Consider the following 22,500-nt stretch of genomic DNA (forward strand, 5'->3'; position numbering starts at 1 on the left):
TATGTAGACAGCTGTAAAGGTATTTGTAAAATATATGGAAAAAATGAAGGAAGGAAGACAAAATTGTGAATTTATTCACAATTTTGTTGTGTTATTTTATATTTTAATGCTTAATATTTTGCTTGTGGTTATTATCATCCTGTTAGCAGTCCATCCTGGACCCATGTCTCATGGCACTCTTCAGCTCAGTGGAACCATCCACTTGAATTATGGACCTCATATCATCCTAATAGTGAGATGCTTTAAAAAAAAAAAAAAAAAAAAAAAAAAGACCTTGTATTTGTGATCGTCAGCTTTTATGGTTTAAAATATAGAAATCTAAGCTACAGCTACGGAGATCAGAGAGGAAGAGGTGGAGATGAAATCTGCGATGATGTAAAGAATGTTCCAGGGCTGGCTTTATCACCTCCCTCCTCACACGACCTCAAGATATTAACATTAAACACTATCAATATTATAATATTAAATATAACACTAATAGTGAATGATACTGTATGGAAACATGATCAACGGGAAAAGAGAGGAACATATGTTAAATATTTTCTTGCATAAACAAATAAAACGTACAGTATATGATGTGAAAGTGTTAAGGCTATAAAAAGCCAGCGCACACCTACGAGCAGGTGATGACCTCATGTTCCTTTAGTGAAGAGGTGCACATTAATAATACCATCACCTCATGGAGTTGCCTGACCCAACTGCATGCTGGGATGCATGCAAAACCCAGTGATTTTCATTTGCTTTCCTTTCTGCCACCATCAATAACGAGGAAGGAAAGAAGTCAGGCAAATGTGGATGCTCACTGAGGTGGGACACACGGCTCCCAGATACGCCCAGTGCCCTTTTCTGTTTCACTCCAGGCTACAAAACACGACATCTGAGCAAAAACAATGGCCTTTATAACGTCAACGTCGCGAAACCACGGTAGAAAACGAGCAGAACGATCTTCAGTAAGTGATGCTTCCTGGTCATGTGCACTAAACTAACAGGCCAGTTTGATTCCGGCCAGGATGATGAGTGCTGAGGGAGGCTGACGAATTCCCCAAAGCTTTAGCACATGCACTGGAGCGCTCATAATCATGTCACCATAATAAGTCATTAGCTTTTCATATCCTGAGATCATATGCTTACACACACACACACACACACACACACACACACACACACAGTGTCCCAAAAGTCTCCATACGTAGGTGAATTGAACACTTTTTAACAAAATGGAACTTTATTTACAAACTGTCCTCTACATGATTGCCATTTCTGTCTCTCTCACTCATGAACTCCATCACAACCTCGCGACAGCTTCCTGATCCAGCCATGAGAACGACTTCAACACCTTCTTCCTCTGTCAAAGGCTTTCTTAAAGGCTATCTGAAAAAAATATATATAATAGAAACTAAATATGAAAAATTCTGGAAGACATTTTGCTAAAATAAAGTGTTGATTGCTGCTGTGTATGGAGACGTTTGGGACACGCTGTATATACACAGCATCTTGATTATAACATCTTGAGTGAAAAGTAGAATCTCTGAAATATTTACATGAATTTCAGAGTTTCTTAGTATTTAGTTCTTCAGTTCTTCTTTCTGCTTTAATGGCAGTGTGACTCGAGCTGGCGTGGACGCTACACGCTTGTGTAAAACCTGATGATCCGTTTTAGATCAAATCCTTCAGAGTGTCGTCTGATCACACGCTTCAGTAGAAGAGATTAGACATGAGGAAAATCTTTTGTACAAAGCAGTTAATCTGCTCAATATCACACACGTGCTTATGTTTAAACAGGGACGTCGAAATAGAGCAGAATCACGAATATTAAATATTCAACATACTGAAATTTTCTTTATTTTAAATATTTCAAAATTCTAAAATATTCTGTTTATTAACAATTTTAAGTAAAAAAAAAAAAACAGATTTTCAATGTGGTCTCAGATGTTTGGACCCCACTAGTTTTTGGGGAATAAAAAAAAAAAAATGACTACATGTTGCAATCTGTTGGTTTTTTTTGTTAAGGTTATTTTTTTTGTGTGTGTGTGTGTGTGTGTGTGTGTGTGTATAGAAGTTGGTGAGAAACACACAATTATTATTTAGGCCCTGATAAATAAAAATATAGAATTAAAGGAGGGTGTACTTCCTTTTTCCACCATGACTGAAAAAAGAGAGAGAGAGCGAGAGAGAGAGCGAGAGAGAGAGAGAGAGAGAGAGAGAGAGAGATAAAAGCGTAAAAGTGCAGTAGATATAAAAAGTGATGAAATTTGACCTATAACAGGAGGTTAAAAATTACAGCTTCCCAAATCTGCTGCTGCTGATAATAATATATGACATACGTTAAGCATCAAAGACAGTAGAATTTGGATCAACTGAATATTATGTCATTTATTTTTCATTCATCTTCGGTAAGCGCTTTATCCTGGTCAGGGCTGTAGGGGATCCGGAGCACAGGGCACACGGCGGGAATACACCCTGGACGGGAACGCCAGTCCATCACAGGACACCATGTATGTACACACACACACACACACACACACACACACACACACACACACACACACACACACAAACACAAACACACAAACACACAGTCCGGTGTTCCAGTAAGTGAACCCGCATTCATGCCGCTGCTCATGAGGACACTTCAACAGACAGACCTGCCATTCAAAAGTAAACATTTCTAAAGGAGTCATTGTCTGGTTCTGTTAAACCTAACAGCCTGGAGGCAGAAACGCAATCATCGCAATACCCTTGCACCAGAAAAGAGACAGAGTAGTGCTTTAAACTATTCAAAAGAAAAGAGAAAAATCTGGAACTGTTCTAGTCTTTTAAATCCAGGGGTCATTAATAATTGCATTCCATTAACTTAATTCAGCATTTCATTACCGGGCAAATTCACATGCACCTGAAAGATTATAATCCTAATCTCTATCTTTTTTTTTTTTTTTTATGAGCAGCCACTGGGAGTGTAGATGTGGAACAGATGTTTTATTGAGTGATCTCGAGTAGAGCTGCGCAGTTCGTATGGGCCAGATCAGTGATAGAGTAAGCACACAAAGCTCTCATTCATTGCCAGTGGTTAGAAGCTTGAGGGCTTTCTGTAGATTCTGGATGGCAGTGGGGACGTCTTCATACTGTAGCGCGCTGCCCGCATACTTGCAGTACTTCTGAGCCCGAGTGAAGTCCTCCGGAGTGAGACGCACATCACCTATGAGCACATTAAAGTCGTAAATAAGAGCAATAAATAAGCTAGAAAGTGAGATCATCTGTTTTCAGGAACAGGAGCTAACATTCAGAAATAACAGAACTCAGAATAACAAACATTAATAAACACAGAGGACTGTTCTATAAATTTTGGCCTAGCTTTGCAAACCAAATGCAACAACGTGAACCAAACCCTCGGAGCACTTATTGGAAGCTACAGACTGACATTTCTCTCTCAGGCTAATAAGACGGAACGCTTGTAAACGCAGTACGTCACTTTTGGGGATTTGAAGATTTAGACACCTATCCCAACGGTGATTTAGAGCAGCATAAGCAATATTTTGAATTATTTCCATCCGCACCTCTCTCCCAGCTTTTCATGCCAGCTCTGACTTATTCTAGGCTGCTTGAAATGAAGTCATGACTGTATTAACTAGTTTACAAACCTGTTAGTGAGCTATTCACAGGATACAGCTAATAACACAGTTTAGCAAGTTTTAGCTAATCAGACTACCCAATTAATTTTACCTGATCACCCACCTAGCTAAACAACGTAATTACAGTGCTTAGCAAAGACGATTAGCCAAAAAAAAAAAAAAAAAAAAGTGCTTTATAGTATCAAAAAATATCCTTGGAATATTGTTAGGTAGAGACTAAGGGGACCAAAAAAAAAAACCTTGTTGAAGGAGGTTACAGCATGAAAGAAAACACACAAGACAATTTTTGTTTTTCCATTTAAACGAAAATGCATTAATTCATTCAAACTGCTGTGACGCACCCAGCTGGCAGCGTAGTCATTTTATTACTCAAGCGATCTCTGTTTCTGCAACACCCTGAAGCTGTAGCTGTGTTTTCAGCACACCTGAGTGGCGCAGTACGTGCCTCTTTTACACACATGCAGAGAAACGGCTGTATCTGTAACTATGGGTGAGTCTGAGGATCGGAGTATTTACTGAGAACAGAGCAGATGTTAAGGAGTCACTGCTTCGTACTGGATTATACCTTGCTGTTTAATGTTGAGGGGCAGTGGGTCACCCACTGGCACGCTCCGGGGAACAGGAACTGGTTTCACAGACTCTGAACAGAAACAGCTGTTAATCATCACACACTGTACCATGCAAAAGTCTTACACACATCTAGCAGTGTAGTGACAGCAGTGTATCAGAATACACACACAGAAAACACACAGACGCACAACAATTTCAAAACATCAATCATTTATATCTCGAATAGCTGAAACGTAGAAGAGGAAGTCTGAGGTGGAAGGAATGACAACCATCAGAGCACGGAGCTCACACACAGAAAAGAATCGACAGACGTGAGACTTAAAGAAATCTGCTTTTGCATTATTTTGTTGTTGCGTTAATTATACTGAGATGAAACAGACACCAGAACCTGAGCTAAGGAAATCATAGTGACGCCTCATTATCATGACCAACAAGCCGATTAGGAAGCACAGAGATCTGCTAACTGAACCAAAAGAGCGATGACTACTCACCGTCCAAAGAACCAATAAGAGTTCAGAGAGCTGAAGTTCAGGCTTTACCTGCTGGATGGGGAAGATCTGCAGGTGTGTTGGCTGGAGCGTGAGAGCCAGGAGGAACCTGGATGGTGTTATAGTTGGGTGGAGGCATAGATCCTGGTCCTTGCGCTGCCAAATCCGCACTGGAGGAGGGCTGTGGCTCAGGTGGACCAAGAGAAGCGTGGGATGGACCTCCAGCTTCAGTGCCGAACTCATCATCTATGTGGAGAGCATGTAAACATCAACACTGGCTTGTACAACATAACGTTTCACCTGTTGGCAAGTCTATGAAAGTTTTCAGTGCCCCAGGTCAATCAATCAAGACACCTGGCCTCATGGTATAACCTTAAAGACGTTCTGGCACCAAACTGAGTTCTAATGAAGAAGACTTTCCAGATTAAATCACCACACCAATCACTCGGAATATCTGTATTTGCATATTACTAACTGTATTTACTTCTAAAAAATGCAACAATACTACAGTAATAAGGGATAAAATGCTTGTATAAGTGTCTGCGCATGTATAACGCCATAGTAATATAAAAATTTACTGTTCGTCTTTTGTTAGCAACAAACTCGCAGCTAGCTGTGCTGAGTGATGTCGACTTTCCTCAGAACAGTGAGCTGTAGAGTCAGTGTTATAGATTTAATAAGAGAATATTTCTGTATGTTAATGATCTAAAGGTGATACGTGTATCTACACTATAACTCAGTTAAAGGTAAAAAGTGCTGCTGTGTTTATGCTGGTGCTGTGAGCGGCCATGTTCATCTGACGTCACTCTGAACACAGGGAAGGAACTCGTATCCTGAGGGTTCGGGAATTACAGCATTAAGTTGCAGCATTGTGACTGTATTTGAGATCGACTGGAAACGTCATCGTGTGACACCCCAAAAAGACACTACAATAAACTATAAGACCTCTTTTATTATTCCCACACATTCCCAATTCTAAAGTATTTTTCACAGATTTAATATAGTTAAAACAACCATGATTGTTCTAGAGGCTACAACCTGATTAAGGGAGAAATTAAGATGGAAAGGTTTGCTTTCATTCTCTCCAGTAATTTTCTTGCTGTGCTTGACATCGGGGTTTTGTTTAATAACGCAGCTGGGGGAAGTAAAGAGAAATGTCTGCTCCTGTCAGAGATATGGTGTGAGTGCAGATGCTTTGGAGAGGAGAATTGTGGGAGTGGCACACGGTCACACACTCGGACAGCTCAGTCCTGCTAGTGACAGAGTGAGCGACACGTGAGATACGTCTCCCCAACACAACCCCTGATTTAGTGCTCTGAGCCTATATTTTTCTCATTGGAACTGAATTCAGGCATGAAGGAAGGCGCCAGGCAGTCTTCATCTGTCACAGACGCATAAATGAGTTAAAAAAATAAATAATAGAGCGGCTATGAGAAACTGTCAACAGTTAAGAAAAACAAATTTCTATTCAGTTTCTTTGATTTTACACCAACAGGATGCCAGACTACATCCTGCTTGGAACACCAGAGCATCTCTCTATTAAAAGGTCCATTATTGATCACGTATGCTGTTAGAAGCATCTCAGACCCAGTGCTGACTGACAGTGAGAATTCCTCTGAGCTTGGGTGTGCTGGCCCAAGTATTTCTGACCCACATTGCTTCTCCTGCCAAATTCAGAAACATAACGGTGAGAAAAAATTGCAAACAGATGGATATTACAAATGGAGCGAGACAGAGCAGGGAGATATTTCTGGGAACCTGCAGTATTGAGCAAATCAAACAACTGGCATGTGCCAATGAAACCTTCTCAAATCACACTGTATTTCTGTTTACTGTAGTACCATCACACATCATGCTAGTATTCTCCTTAAGAAGTATGGAAACGAGTGTAGTAACTGGATTGTTTGCGCTTGGCTAAGGGAGCCTTCTGTAGTGCAAACGTCTCTCTCTAGTCTCAACAAAATTAAAATTTTGCCTCACTCAGCTTTTTTTTGTGGTTTTTGGATGTATCCAGACAAAGTACTTGATTAGCTGAATACTCGTTCCCATCTACTGTAGGAATGATTTTCCTCTTACCTTATTATATACTAATCCAAATGGAGGTATATTTGAATCTAAATCAATTTTAACATACAATTTCAGCTCCAGATTTTGGAAAACCTGGAACGATCCCTCATACCTCATACGTCTGAAAACAGAGAATGTAAACCCAGAGTTAAAGATGACTGCTGCTACTCTTTCTAGCTCTATACTTTTGTTCATGTTTATAAGAGCGGCAGAAACCCCATAAACCAGTATATTTGAGATTACAGATCAACGTGCCACAGTCTGAGGAGAGTGTGTGATGATTTAGGCATGCCGTTTCCATGAAGCTAAGCACTGGACGTGTCTCAGCTGCTTGACTACATTTGGAGAATGAGAACAAGGTCACTAGTTCCAGTAAATCCTGGGAATGCCAGTGTTTTTCTCCGGAAGGGAAATTTCACTCCAGTCGACGTTGCAGATAAAGTGACTGGCCAGTCGGGAAAATATAAACAAGACCTGTAGCTCCTGATCACAACTAACCACGTACACACGATGGCACTCTGACCTGCAACAGCCAGAGGGTTCGTTTCATAGCCTGATGCATGAAAATCACTTCATAGACATTTAACTGAAGCACATCATTATTATTATTATTATTATTATTATTATTATTATTATTATTATTACAGTAATCGTCGTAAAACTGTTGCTGCTGTATATTTACTTGTTGCGATTTGGACAAAGTCTTAGTAGCACAAGCAAAAAAAAAAAAAATAATAAGTCCACGCTAAATCACAACAAGCGTGTATCACTGTTCCTTTTTCACTGTTTACTCTACAGCGTGTCTCAAAAGTCTCCACGCAGGGGACTGTGTTTGCCAGCAGCACGTCGGTTGTGTCTTCGTCCGTGGATGTTTGTGGATGTTCCTGCTTCTCGGTTGATCTCTTGGTCTTCTCTAAGTTTGGTGACCGTGTGGTGTGTGAGATGTGCTCGCCATGTTTCCTGTTAAAGTCCACAGCTTCCCGATCCAGCCATCAGAATGATTTCAATACGTTCTTTTGTCAAAGACTATTTAAGACTATTCTTACAGGCTATCTGAAAAAAAAATATATAATATAAACTAAGTTTGAACAATTTTGGAAGACTTTTTGCTAAAAGTGTTGATTTCCGCTCTGCATGGAGACTTTTGGGACACGCTGTATTAGCTGAAGACTTTCGCCTGTGCAGTTTCCTCAGTCCTCAGGCACTTACAAGCTTCTCAACACACGTAAAAGCAGAACTATGAGGTTCATCATCTTATCGAAAAGCTAACTAGTCACACTACCCTGGTTACGTTATCTGGTAGAACATGAGCACAAAAGTTAATAAAATATTAGACTAGATATTTAACTTGTATTGTGAAGTGTATTGCTAAGTTACACATAGTGTTTTGTCCTGCTTTGTTTCCATCGAATCCCAGCTGCTGAGCAGAAGTACGAGATTGCTGTGATATAGCCAAAATAAGGAACGTTTTATGCTTCCTTCTGACTGGAACAGAGGCAGTAATGATTGAAAGTGTCCAATACTGTGTACGTTAAATATCATGATACTGTACAGTATGTAAGGAATAAAAATATTAGAATGCGCACATTAATGTAATGTGTGCTGTTATTAATAAATAAATAAATAAATAAATAAATATCCCACCCTCAATTCTAACCAATCAGAACAGAGAATTCATCAGAGCTGTTGTTTAAAATCAACTGCACCACATTTATCAGATATCAGAGGGAATGCTTATTTAACTGAGACACAAAATGGAACACAATAACTATAATGACTGAAGATGAACTACAGGAAATGTAAATAAGCTTGTGTACGAGCAGCTCAGGAGCCAGTCAGTGTGACAGGACCTCGCTCGGGTCGAGCTGAGGCAGGGAATGAGACATTACATAAGGCATAAGAAACACAGACTTCCTGCAGTAAGATGCAGAGGCTCAATAATATGCCGCGTTGATGACATCACTTTCTGCTGGGAACGCTCCACGTGGTTTCCACTAACTGAGCATGAGGTCAGTGATCGAGTGTGAAGGCCCAGCTGCTTATTGAAGGGCTCGAGTAGAAAGAATGTTTCTATAGCAAGAGTTATACAAGCACAAACCACACCTATCTCCCAATCAGCTGTAAACAGGAAGGGTATGGAGCCATGATATAATTAATACTCAATAATGGTACAAGTTACATGTGAAACTCTCACTCTGGTCCTCTGCACATGTGTGTTTGTGTGTGTGTGTGTGTGTGTGTGTGTCCCTGAGGACCCATCAGAAGATGACTTCATCTTTGACCTGCAGAATTCGGTTTAAACGCGGTCCGCCCAGCAGATGTTGCGAGAGGGGAAAAAAGCCAGCTAACCTGCCAGCTCGGCTTCATCTCATCAAACCGTGAACACGTGAAGTAGGAAAAAAAACAAACTCCTTCTGCTCCTCAAAATAAAAAACTACATAATTTCATCCAATTCTTAGGCTAAATCCTACAACACTGATGACACATGAAATGCTGTCTTTCTTTATCAAAAGGGTTTATGGGTATTTGTATAAGTATTGTTTTTAATATATACATACAGAGCAACATGTTGTGTCTGTTATCTGCAATACGTGTTATATGTCTGAGCTACACATACATGTACACCACATTATATTTGTTTCCTATCTGCACATGGACAAACGGTGTTCCAGTGAAAATCAGCTCGCCTTCTACATCACACCCTTTAACTTTCTGATGTTAAAAAGGTTTCGTGATACTGTAATGCACACAAACTGACCATTATTTATTTATGAGTATTTTAAAGACACAACAATAGAAAATGGGCATTTTGGAAACCGTCTATAGTCATTTAACCTCATCAGCTTCAAGCTGAACTGCAGTAAAGACTCAGTGGAGGACCATCTTAACCTTCTCCCATTCAGCAGATCATTTCTGCAGACGTACAGAGGAAGGCAAGAGCCGAGCTGGCAGCATCTCACTGCTGGACTGAGAGATGGGAAGTGCTCTCCTGTGGGCCTCTTAGTATCTGATAAAGTGTACAATGAGCTAACCTTTTCTGCCTCAGCACTTTAATCATGAAGAAAAGGCTTGAACCTGTGTGTATTTTCTTAATAGGAGTTATAGTTCTGGTTGTTTGTGGAAGGAGGTGCTGATATTATATCAGAACTTACCATACGCTTCCCCTTCCATGCCAATAGGCCCTGCCTGAGGAGTCTCGCCGCTCTTTAGGCAGTTGTGAATGTAGGTCGCCTTCCATCTAGCGTACTTCCTGTGCTGAATGTTCTGGATAGGTGGTGGGACAGGGGAGAGGGAGTGTCAATAGTGATAAATGATTAAGATAAGCAGTGTCATGGCACCATAACAGGAGCTGCAGGAGGAGATAAACCCAAGAGTGTCTGGGCTTTGGGCTGACGGTGAGACCTACATTACAGCTTTTCCGCTTCACACAAAGAGACGGGGGAACTGATTCATTTTAAAACCTTTTATGATTCATTATTTTTTAAGAAAGCAAATACTTGTTCCAGGCAGGTTCTGTCATCTCAGAAATCAGATAGAACACACATATCGAGAGGTACACGAGGATCTGTAAGGCTCATAAACCAATTTTAAATTAAAAAAAAAAAAAAACAGTAGTGACTGTGCGAAAGCGGAGAAGCGAATCCGTGTATCATCCGTTCAATTCGTAAACATTCTGCAAACAAGCACTGGCACAGAAATCCTGAATTCTCAGCTTTGTCTCCATTTCACATTCTTAATGAAAAAAGAAAATCTAAAAAAGACACCTTTTTTAAAACTCGTTTAATCCACGCAAAGGACACCAGCAGCGGGAGATGGATGTGAGGATCTGAACTGGAAAGACGTGAGGAAAATAGCTAAAAGACGTCAGAGCGATGGCGCCGCTGGAGCTGCATACGGATACCATAGTCAATGATGGAAAAACGATATATATATATATATCCGCCATTCCGGCTCAAATCGTGTAGAGAAATGCTCGGGCAGGACATCCACCGGTCCACAACTTGAGAAGAAAACGACATGTGGATGATAAACATCCAGGTCAGGTCGATAAATGAGCTAAATTTGTTGAATATTATTGTTTAAGTTGGCAATGTTTTTTTTTTTAATTTGAGCCCTGCATACACCTATTAAACATGATGCTATTGTGGGAAATGTACTTCACGTATCAGCCTCGTCACTGCATTTCTGTCATTTCTTCCAGGTCAGAACAAATGAACTGTCTAAATACATACGCCTAAAATTCAGTACACAGGCCAATATTCTAAAAAGATCAGTCCAGATTTTCCAGAAGAAATGCAATTTTTCTAAATTCATAGCCAAGACAATACACTTAGAAAACAAGTCTGTTTTTTTGTTTGTTATATATGGATTGAACAGGTGATACATGGATTGTGCTCTGAAGTCACAAAGTCAGCAGTAAATCCACCAAACACTCACTACAGCATCTTTTTTCACTACTCAGGAGCTGCTTGGACATACATTAGAGGTGAGTGTGTTGTAGAAATGCTTCCCTTCTACACGTAATCCAATAAGGTACAACTCTGTGACCTGCTCAGAGAGTAGCCTCGAATGGAGGACTCATTCTGAGGCTCCATTGTCCGAGTTAACGTTACTCAGACAAGCGCACTATTTAAACAGTGCAGCCAATCAGAACTCCACAGTAAGAAAATGTCCGGCCCACGGAGGGGGCACAAACAACACTCAGCGAAACACTGTCCATTCTTAAATGCAGGTCACTTCCTTTCTGTTTGGGGAAAAAAGAAATAAAGAATAAAAAAAAGACATCAGCAGCCATGGAGACCAAGACACAAAGGACTATTATGGATGGTGGAAAGAGAGTATCAGAGTCCTGAATGCTGGTGGGCCTGAATGACCCACACTTTCCAGCCACAACACAAGATTCCCAAAAACCAAACACGAGAAAACGGCTATGTGTATATCTGGAGCGCTGAGGCACGGTTCCAGGAGCCGCTTTTGAGAAACACGGGTTTGCCAAATGGTGCTGTTGATTTGAGATAAAACTGTGAGTTAAAACTCTGTTTTAGTTTCTTACCTCCTCTGACAGCTCGCCAAACACACACAGCACGTCGAACAGCAGACTCGAGGTGTAGAAAGACTTGATCATATTCCTGGGAAGAAAGGGGAAGATCTGTGTGTAGCTATACACATGTGCAAAAAAAACCCAAAAACGAGCAAATAAGCAAATACAGCTTGTACATTTAGGAGTGTTTTAATTAGCAGGAAGTCTTACTGACTGTACATGCAACAAATATGACACACTGAGGCACAAACTGATGAGGCACAAACAGAACATTACAATTCCATTAGGACTGTTACTGTAGTGACATCAGCGGCCCGAACCTTAGATTCGATTTTATACTGAGAAACCGCTGCTGAAAAGTAGGAGTAAAAGAAAGTGAGCACTGAAACTTAACTGTAGTAAACCCTCATGAAACGGGGTGAAGGAGAGCTGACTGCGCTCTTTAGAAACTCCAGTAACTTGAAAATCTAAGCGTGTTATTTCTTCAGGGTTAGCATCAATAAACGTTCACCTCCACATCCCCAGAACTAACCTGAGGTTACGACGGTAAGCCCAGTCCTCAGACAGCGCGAGTGAGGGATCTGACTACAGGCTCCGCCTTATTCCAATACGCCAACTCTCATTGGCTGACGGCTGTGACGCGTGCATCAGGGAGGGGTCGCTCCTCCTGCGTACACCATCACCTCGTCATTCAAAATGAGCACACCTCTTCCTCGCGTTTCACAAGCAGGGTGGTCTGCTCAGATACCTCCTCACAATCATCAGAGAACCTGAAGTGCTCTTTCAAGCGATCGTCTCGGCATCTCGCTACAGGATACGCAGACACGCTCACCCCGAAGCCCGATCTCTACAACCCGAAGCCTGGCCTGGACACTGCATCACTCGGCCACACCCACACTTAACACAGCGTGACCCGGTCGTGGTGGGCGTGGTCACATTCCGGTCTATAAAATCTTACAAAAGAATGAGGTGAGGTCCAATTCACCAGAGCACAGATGTCCTGAAACACCCTGAAACACGGCCCAGGACACTGCCACGCCCCTGTCAGAGGCTCCTGCCTTCTCTTTGCTAGTGTATGCTAACTCAACAGCCTCTACGATCCAGCAGCACAGGCGCTGCGTTGTCTCAGGCTTGCCCAGGCTGATCATCCTTCTTTAATCAGTCGTCTAAGTGACTGTTCAAGGCCACGATTTCAGAGACAGAGCAACAAGCGAGTTCACTTTTGCTTACTCCTTTATGACAACAAAGTTTTCTAGATCTGCAACCTGGTTCCAAAACTAGCCTAACCTAGCATAAACCCTGTAAAAAACAATCACTTGTTAAAATTATATTAGAATTATTATTACTTTATATAATTTGTGTGTCGAAACATAAAGAACAAGACATCTTTGTCTCTGTCAATCATAACATTGTGGATTTATCATGGATTTTAAATCCGCTTGTTCAAGCAGGCTCCTTTCATGGAAAAGGGATTCTGAGTTGTGAAGTTAAAACATTCCTTATTTTTTGTTCCTTATTTTTTGCACATTCCTGCTCAAATGCTATTAAAAAAACTGAGATAAACGCGAAAAAAACGCTTATAATCAGCTGCGACATGCATCAGAGAGAGGAGGGGTGTGGCAGTTACTCATTTCTCCTCCATGTTGGAGCGTTATGTAGAAGTACAGTGTGAATGTGTACGGAGGAAACAAAGACGTCTTTTATCTGATTGGTCAGTGCGATGCAGCTCCTGCCTGTAATTTGCATAAAGTTGAAACCAGATCAATTTTTCTGAAGATCTCGTCTCTCACTATTCCATAATCCCTCACACATTTTTCCCCACGTGCAAAAATATGAGACATGGGGCAAGCTAATGAAATGATTGAGTTTCCACTCCTGCGCCTGAATCTTAAATGTTGTGTAGTTTTCTTGTTTAAAAAAAAAAGCCATGGTTCTGCGCAGGTCACGCGGGTGTGATTTCTTCCTGTCGAGTGTTGTGCACACAGTGAGTCACTGAGTAATGACCAATATGTATGTCAGCTGGACAATGGCCTCTCGAGCAGGGCTCTTAACTCTCGAGTGCTCATATTCTTTCACACCTATACAGCAGGAAGAGAGGAGATAAAACACCTCGAGGTGCCTCTCTGGGAGCTTTAAGGCCTGACGAAAATGAACAAATAATCTTGACGTAAATACCAGAGACGGGGCCAGGAGGGCTTACTTGTGGAAGCGACCTGATCGATCTTCGTTGTCGGCGTAGAGGAACATTTTTAAGGCGTAGTTCTCGATATGGGCGTTGCCTACAATCTCCTGGGAGATGGATTCATTGTTGCTGAGCTCTTGCTTCATCTGCAACAGACAGCACAAAACAGTTTGTTAAAGTATTTGTCAAACAGAGCCATCAGATTACAAGGCAAGAAAAGAACATAGCATTTCACACAGCTTCAAATACTCGGCTTTCCAGGCTTTGGAATGTGTCAAGGCAATAAAGACGGAGTGTATATCCCTGCTGCGGGACACTCGGAGCAGCCCGGGCTTTCCATGACTCATCGATTCCTGGGATGCATCAGCTACTCTGATCCCTCTCCAGAATCCCAGTGTAATGAAAGTTTTCTGGAGACTTGCCCACACATGATTAGCGGGCTCGGGTGCTGAGTAGCTATTTGTTAGACGAATCACTCAGAGGAAAGTTCTACCAGCAGTCACACTGTGTGTGTGAAAATAAGTCATCTTTTGTTACACTCATCGTTAGCTCTAACTTCTCTAACACAGAGTTATCCACAAAATACATTGTTAGTTTTTTTTATTTGAAAACTATCCCATGAAAGCTTCTAACAGAGGACAGTAGCGCAGTTGTTGGACGGGGTGAATGCGTGTCCTCAGCGGCTGGGTCCAAAGGAAACGTTCCCAGGCCGGATCTTGTCACTGTGCAGGGACTCTCCCTGGGGCTTATTACAAGTCCCTCAAGTACAGAAGAACACTGGAGCCATTTTTAATTGGCTGAACAGTGTTACTAAAGAAGGCCTGTATTTTTAAGGACAACAAGACCAGAACAGGCTAGTGAATGAAGCATGTGGACACTGTGTGTCAGAAGCTTTTGGCCGAAGCTTTCAGCCCATAAATGTTACTGAACCCCGAGGAGTGACGAAGAGAATCGGAAATCATTTTTATTTGACACATTCCTACAAATATTTTCAAAAGGGACACAGCAAACCTAACCATATTTTCACTGCCAGTTTATACATACAGGTGAATTTTCACTGCATCTAACAGCCGTGAAATTGTAAAATAAGGAATGTGGAGGCATTTAGATCTTTATCTTTACAGATAACACATGATTCTACAAAGATCCCAAATAAACAATCCCAACTCACACATACTGAGCTCTCAGTGCCAGACTAGGGCTGCACGATACTGAACAAAAATGGGATATGTGATAACTTGTTAAATACTGTGGTATGTGATATGTGATAAGATAATGCTATAAGTGTGTAAAATCAATTTCAGTTATATTTATATATATATTAATCTATTTAAAAACTGAAAATGACATAACCATCATACGTTTCATGTTCTTTTGAGGAAAAGAAAGTATTCTCTGCTATCTGCGTCGCCCAAAAACTTTGATTTGCGTAACTTTTTGAAGAATTGAAATCATTAAGTTATCGCAAGCCCTTGCAACATGCATATCGCGATATTTCGATATATTGTGCAATCCCTAAGCGAGGATTTGAATTCCTGGGTGAGGGATCAGGTCTCACAATAACGCTACAGCGGACATGAGGTCCACTCCCACGAGATGCCAGGACACCATAAAGTGCCAGTTCCTGCACACTTGTGTCTGTTAGAGAGCGTAAAGCTAACATCACACATTATCAATGTCTCATCGGTGTCTCAATGCCCCTGTCTCAGACTGCTCATTAGCTCTATCCAGACGGGATTAAACATACTGTCAGTGTTTCTCTCCGTCCTGCTCTGAGACAGTTACAGGCTGAATTATCTACTGCTTTTCTCCAAACTCAGCACTCGCCTGATCATTTTAGTCTGGATACTCGTCTGTGATTTTCTATGCAGATGTTTGCTGCTGTTTGCTGTATTTAGTCTCGTAGCGTGTACATCAGTGATCCTCCCTCAGATATTAAACCGAATGACAAAACGAAAAAACGGATGCTTTAGAAGAGGAACTCGGCCGTATACTCGGCCTGAGCAGTAAAACCTCGACTACACACACTACCTGGGAAAGCAGGTATTTTCAGGAGGAGAAAGAAAAGTGAGATCCCACAGGCTGATTAAAGGGGCTACAGGTATAAAACATTACTTTATATTCACATACACACAATATCATCAACCTTTCTATAAATAATGACTAGCTGTATCACCGACAGTGATCACATGACCACGTGACACAAACATCCGGGTTGACAGGAAGTACAACCTGCTGGAAACTCGCTCTTCCTCTGGTCATTTCATTGCTGTCTGAAGCGAGAGTTTTAATCACTGAGGAGACGTTTAAAAAATTAAATTACAGACGTCCTGCTGATAAACTAATCCCATCCGAACAGGGCTTTACACTGTGCGAATCTAACTGTTAACTCAGCGTTCTCTGAATGATCTGCTAAACAAACAATACGCCACTCGCCTTTTCACACTGCCACTGCTTTTCATCTGCATTCATGATGAATAGTAAAATAAACTAAATAAAAATACAGACATTAACAGTAATGAAATGAATCATATTTTTCTGATTCATCTTTATTTTGTCTGATGTTCAGATTCATCATGCTGTTGCTAAGTACTTGAAATCTTAATCTCTTTATTAGAAATCTCTTCATTACACAGTAACACTTCTACTTTTAACGTGACAATAATGTTCTGAAGCAGCGCACAAGAATTTAGCAAACAGTACACAAGAAGCGTACCTTCTCCAGCTGATCCATGAGCTTCACGAGGAACTTACGGCATTCTGGAGTTTTACTGTCCAGCTTCATCCCTGTCTGCATGGCATAAAGACGACCTGGAACACACGAAACACACGTGACTAACAAGACTTTACAGGGGAAAAACATGATAAATTAAAAATATATATGTTTTATTATAAGTCCTAAATGAACTACTTAAACATTGCTTGAACAAATCACTGCATAAATATACAACATAATATACAGAATGTCATCTGGACATGTCAGTGGCACTGCAATAAAACACTAAAGTTCCCGTTTGGGAGCTCGCGTTACAAGTCGCTTGATTTACAAATGGGGTCACGAGAGAAACTCGTCATCTCCTCTTCTGTTTCATTTATTGTTAGAAACATCAGATTGTGTGCTCTTATTTTGAAACAGGACTCACACTCAGACAAGCCACGTTTAAATTAATAGTGTATGTGTTAGTTTAATCTTTTTTCATTATCCTGACTAGCTTAGTTCAGCAATAAAAACTGACATTTCCCCCTCCATCTCCCTCCACTGTGTCTCAAACCGCACTGTTCTAGCCCGTTATTAAGCGCTAACACGAAGCGGGTTTCCTATTACAGCTAGTGTTTAACTTTAAAAACTGCTCATGTCGCCTTCAGACCTGCTGAAAGCTCTGTCACGTGTACCAGGCTTCTGGATTTGCTAGATTACTAAATACTTCAGAGCTCGTCAGTGTGTTTAACACCACTGTGCATTAAATCACTAAACATCTTACAGCTTGAACAGGAAGCCTGATGGACAGAGATGTTTTGACGCTAGTGAATGTACATACTGATGTGAATGTCCGGATGTACGTTAGATTCTGCACGCATTACGTATTAACCAGACTCCTCTGCTTCACATCGGGCCGTATCACACCACCCCGGCGTGGATTATTTTCCTATAACAACACAACACTTCCCACTAGACTGGGAAGTCAGTGATAGGAATATTCTTTGGTTTTTAGTCACTTACATTACACATACGTATTTTACTGATGTCATAAAATGGTCAGATGTTGCACTAGTCCTACATTATAAAGAGTCCTTCGCCAAAAAGTTTAGGAACTCTGGCTATAACTCATTTTTACTATTTTAGTTAACAATATCAAACCATGAACTTTAATTAAACATTAATAAAAAAATAAGCATTAAAAATAAACATTAAAAAAATCAATAAATAATGTTAACAAAGTAAGAAAACGTGTACTAACTGATAAAATATACCCATATTAACTAATGCTTATTTACTAAAATTATTATTATATAATCATGGACTAAAATGACTAAAATAAATCCATATAAATGAACGTAAATGACTTCAATGACTCGTTGGATAAAAGTCGTTAAGCCACCGCTGAGGACATTTATAACGAGCGGTCGTTTCATTCAGTTCCTCAGGGACGTCATCCACTAATGAAGACAAAGCCGTTTACCTCCCACACACTCATCACACCGGAAAAAACCCACACCGGAATGAAATGTTCCCTAAGGAAATTAAAGAGTTGCAGCTTTTTCCTAGCTCGCGTGGCCTTGAGCTAAACTCTGTGTACTAGTCCAGAGCGTCCAGAGCGTCCGGAGAGACGTGTAGGCCACATTACAGACTAATTCTATGCACCAGTAAAAATCACAGATTAAACCAGATGGGAAATTCGGAAACTTTTTATATCTGTGTGCTTCTGCACGTTAATTAAATTCTAACGAGTGCTTTTTATCACTCATGTTCTGAACAAGCTCCATGCCTTCAGTTTTAACAGATGCATTTATCTCCTGCTCGATGTATGTTTGAGTGTTGTATAAATTTCATTTCCTGGCCCTTTAGGAGGAATGAGTGTACTGGGCAATAAATATTAAATCCAGTGATTGTGCCAATAACCTGGAAAACATGTTGAACATGATTTAGAAATAATGCGTGTTAGAGCAGGTGTAATACGTGGCTGAGAAACCCTGTTCAGGAGAACCGAGGCTCAGGGCCACGCCCCAACGCCCCTTCACTCCGCCCCCATCCCTGCCTGCTCCAAATGGAATCCGGTTAGTAAGCGCTCAGCACAGCCAGATATTTTTACTGTGAGCAGAAAAATGTGCTGTGCTTCTAAAAAAAGAGTAAAAAAAAAATTTGTAGCACTTTTCCAAGATGGAGAAATTTATTCCTGGGGAAAGGAATGAACTTGGACATAGAATTAACGACATTCCTCATGGACATGTAGCCAGATCCAATACAACACGATGAACTGTTTGAAATGGCCGGCTTTACATAACTTTACATAACAGCAGTAGGGACTGCTCAGCTGAAAAACTCATGAGAACTCATTCCAAACAAAAAGAAGAAACACAGCCACATCCCCAATTATAAAAGCGTGTACACACTTACGCAACAAGGTTATTGTAACTTTTTAATTTTTTTCCCTAAAATGTTTGATTGTTTTTCCACTTAACTTTTATAGGTGTTAATTTCACACTGAGGGTGGAAAAAGTTCTGACATGATTTATCTTGGTTTCATTTTTTTTCATCACAAAAACCTGCTTTTGTAACAGGGGTGTGTAGAATAATTTTTTTTAATACCCATTGTACATTGTACACGATCCTGCAGGCTGATTAAAGGAGCTAGAGGTATGAAACATTACTTTATATTCACATACGCACAATATCATCAACTTTTCTATAAATAATGACTAGCTGTATCACTGACAGAGGTCACATGACCACGTGACGCAAACATCCTGGTTCACACGAAGTACAACCTGCTGGAAACTCACAGCGAAGGAACGCCGAGCAATAAATCAGAACGAGCCAAATTTCAGGTGTTTCTAGTGTTATAGTTCAGATATGAAGCGGCTGAATGGCCACAGGTCAGGGTGAAACACGAACACCGTCACTCAGCTAATGAACTTCCGCTGGCCACCAGAGACTCTCTGATTTGTGTACGTGGGCAGGAATTAGGGAAAGTTTCACGGAGTAAAGAAAAAGAAAAATCATTTCAGTGTTGTTGTTCTACATTAAACCACTAAAGGTCCAGTCTTTTCTACTGCACGTTTAATATGTAAGAATACACAAGGAGGCGTGCTGTTATCGGACGGATTTGATTATTTTCCTACAACAGAACTCTCCAAAACGTATTATTCTGTTAGTTCACAACACTTTGCCAAAGATTTCACATTTTTATTTATTAAAGAGAGACAGGTCAGTGAATGCTGTTGGCCTTACTGAGCGGAACGGAGTAGCGGTCAGTGTGAGGGATCAGAGGTGACACACTCGAGTTGCACGCTGTCTGACTCACAACTTGACTGGATTTGAATTCTACACTGAAAATGTGTTCTGCTCAAGATTAATGAACAGAAACTAGTAAATGAGGACCGAAAACAGCAGGTGTGCACTAGGACCCAGAGAAAAAGCTCCTGTCCTGCAGACGGTGGCGTTTGAAGCTTGCGTGACAAAGAGGAGTCACGTGCATTAATCAGAACTGAATAAGTTCCTCAGAAAACATCACTATAATTACTGCAGGCAGAGGCACGATCCAGACTTTATGCAGGTGGGATTGGTCAAAAGTGCTGGTACTGATGGACCAATCAGCATTCTCTGAGACCGATACTGATTTGTAATTAAACACAATCAGACAACGGTGATCCTGATCAGTGGGCGGAGCCAGATAACGCAACACTTATCTACTCAGGCAAAAACACAGATCATGATTTAAATCAGACGATTAAAACAAACGATGGAAATGACTCGCGTTAAGCTTCTGTGAGCAACAGCTACATGATGTAAAAATACACACACTTAAAAGTATCTTTTAGACTGAAACCTCAGACTGAAGCTACGTCAATCTCTTACACTCGTATTCACCGAAAACCCAAACAAGCTACAACAAGCTACCTGTGCCTCTGACCGGACGAGAGTTATCCACCTTACAGTGTGTACTTTATTCGGTTTAAAACCCACACTGTGCAGAAGAATATAATATGTGAGCTTTGTAAATGATGTCGCTGAAAAACACGAGCGATCTTGTTGTGTGTTTATGGACCAGCCCCGTGAACGAATAGGAAGAATATTTAAAAAGGCACACCTCAGCAAAACACCATGAGATAGCTTTAAAACACCATGAGATAGCTTTAAAACACCATGAGATAGCTTTAAAACACCATAAGATAGCTTTAATAATGTGAAAAATGGTTGGATATGATATTTTGGTCATACTCCAGCGTAAGGCTGACGTGTGACGGACGTGCTGTGGGGACGAGTGTAAGTGTTTTCACTGACATCTGCAGCGAGGAATGCCAGCCTACTCGCCGCTCTTCCTACTACAAGGAGCTTATTATGTGGCTTCAGCTCGGCCCTGAAGTTGGCCCGAGTCCAGAGGAGCAGGAGGGAAACAATGCGAACTATTGCTTTAGAATAAGTCTATAACATCCGGGACAAAACCGCCTTGAAGAGATTTATAACTTCTGTGGTTAATTAGTCCAGTCAGTGTACCATAAACCTCACAGGAGTCAGGATTTGATGAGAGCATGAAAGAGAAGCTGGACGGATGTAAAACTCAAACGAAGTCTGAGCTGCGTGTTCTGCGGAAAACTGTGGAGAAGTTCAGTGAACTGTTGCTGTCGCTCAGATGATACGTGTTCATGCGTATTATAAATCGAGGTTCACGTCTAACCTCGAGATATGAGCTTCATTTTTAAAACTTTATTAGCACTCTTCTGGAGCATGAAACAATTTCTTCACAGTCCTTCAGACCACAGACGGTTGTGAAGGGAAAACACGGCCACTACAGCAGCTTCAGCACGACGTTACTCCCGCGTCAATGCTGACCTCGTGTGGCAGCACAGCATTAGCCAACGTTTCTAAAGAGGAAGCCATTTAAAGGGCTTCAGCAGTGCAGAGTAGAAGCTCTTTTCCCCTGTGATCCAACAGAAAGTCATAGCAATATCAACACCAGGCTTTTTTTAACAGATCTCAGTCTTTAGCTAGCTTGTGATATTGCCTCTTTCACATTGTTTTGTTGATGTTTAGTGGAGTGAAGACACTTGTAATCTTTATAATCATAATGTTTTCCACGTGTGTGTGCTGAAAAGTAGTTCCAATGCTACCACATTTAAAAAAAAATTCATTACAAGTATTAAAGTTAATTGTTAATTAAAGCAAATGTTTAGTATCACAGTTGAGGATTTTTTATTCCCAAAACATCATGGCGGATGATGCACTCATTCCTCACAGACCAGCGTTTTAGACTTCCTACAGCTAACTCTAGGCTTGGCAGGAAGTGAACAGCCATCCCGGGGTTGTCTCCAATCCCAGTGAATTCACTCCGATTGCAAATTCCGGACGTGTGCCGTCTGTAGTCCGTCTCTGTGTCACACGACACATGAAGCCTGACTTCCACTAAAACCTCATTAAAATGCAGCAGTGAAATGGTGACCAAAGTCTATGTTTATTATTCATCAGTCTTGGTGGAATTTAAGATTTTAGTGAATTAAACGATCAGATCTCTCTCTGCAGTATCAGCCTGCGTGAAGATCTCCTCTGAAGCCCCAGATAAAGAGCCGACAGGAATCCAGTGACGTGTCTGTGGTTTACAGGAGGAAAGATTAATGCTCGTTGTGTGACATCATTTTGAGCCACGCCCAGAAACCGTGCGTTTCAGGGAGTGTATGGAGTGTGAGTGGGTGGATTTTACACACACACACACACACACACACACACAAACACACACACAAACACACACACAAACACACACACAAACACACACACAAACACACACACAAACACACACACACAAATCT

At 41.0% G+C, this 22,500-nt stretch overlaps 1 protein-coding gene across 1 annotated transcript in view; it reads right to left on the reverse strand.

The window, feature by feature from the left end:
- Positions 1-2,353: 2,353 nt before the first annotated feature.
- vta1 (vesicle (multivesicular body) trafficking 1) overlaps positions 2,354-22,500 on the reverse strand; it is a 24,001-nt gene continuing 3,854 nt past the window's right edge. Inside the window, exons 2-8 of the mRNA XM_053231691.1 lie at positions 16,694-16,788; positions 13,996-14,123; positions 11,808-11,883; positions 9,907-10,018; positions 4,739-4,933; positions 4,195-4,269; positions 2,354-3,196 (exon numbers count right to left, since the gene is read on the reverse strand). Coding sequence (XP_053087666.1) covers positions 3,051-3,196; positions 4,195-4,269; positions 4,739-4,933; positions 9,907-10,018; positions 11,808-11,883; positions 13,996-14,123; positions 16,694-16,788 — 827 coding nt within the window. The 3' untranslated portion in view covers positions 2,354-3,050. The remainder of the gene's footprint in view (positions 3,197-4,194; positions 4,270-4,738; positions 4,934-9,906; positions 10,019-11,807; positions 11,884-13,995; positions 14,124-16,693; positions 16,789-22,500) is intronic.

This window comes from Pangasianodon hypophthalmus, chromosome 30, assembly GCF_027358585.1.
Source record: "Pangasianodon hypophthalmus isolate fPanHyp1 chromosome 30, fPanHyp1.pri, whole genome shotgun sequence".
NCBI lineage: Eukaryota > Metazoa > Chordata > Actinopteri > Siluriformes > Pangasiidae > Pangasianodon > Pangasianodon hypophthalmus.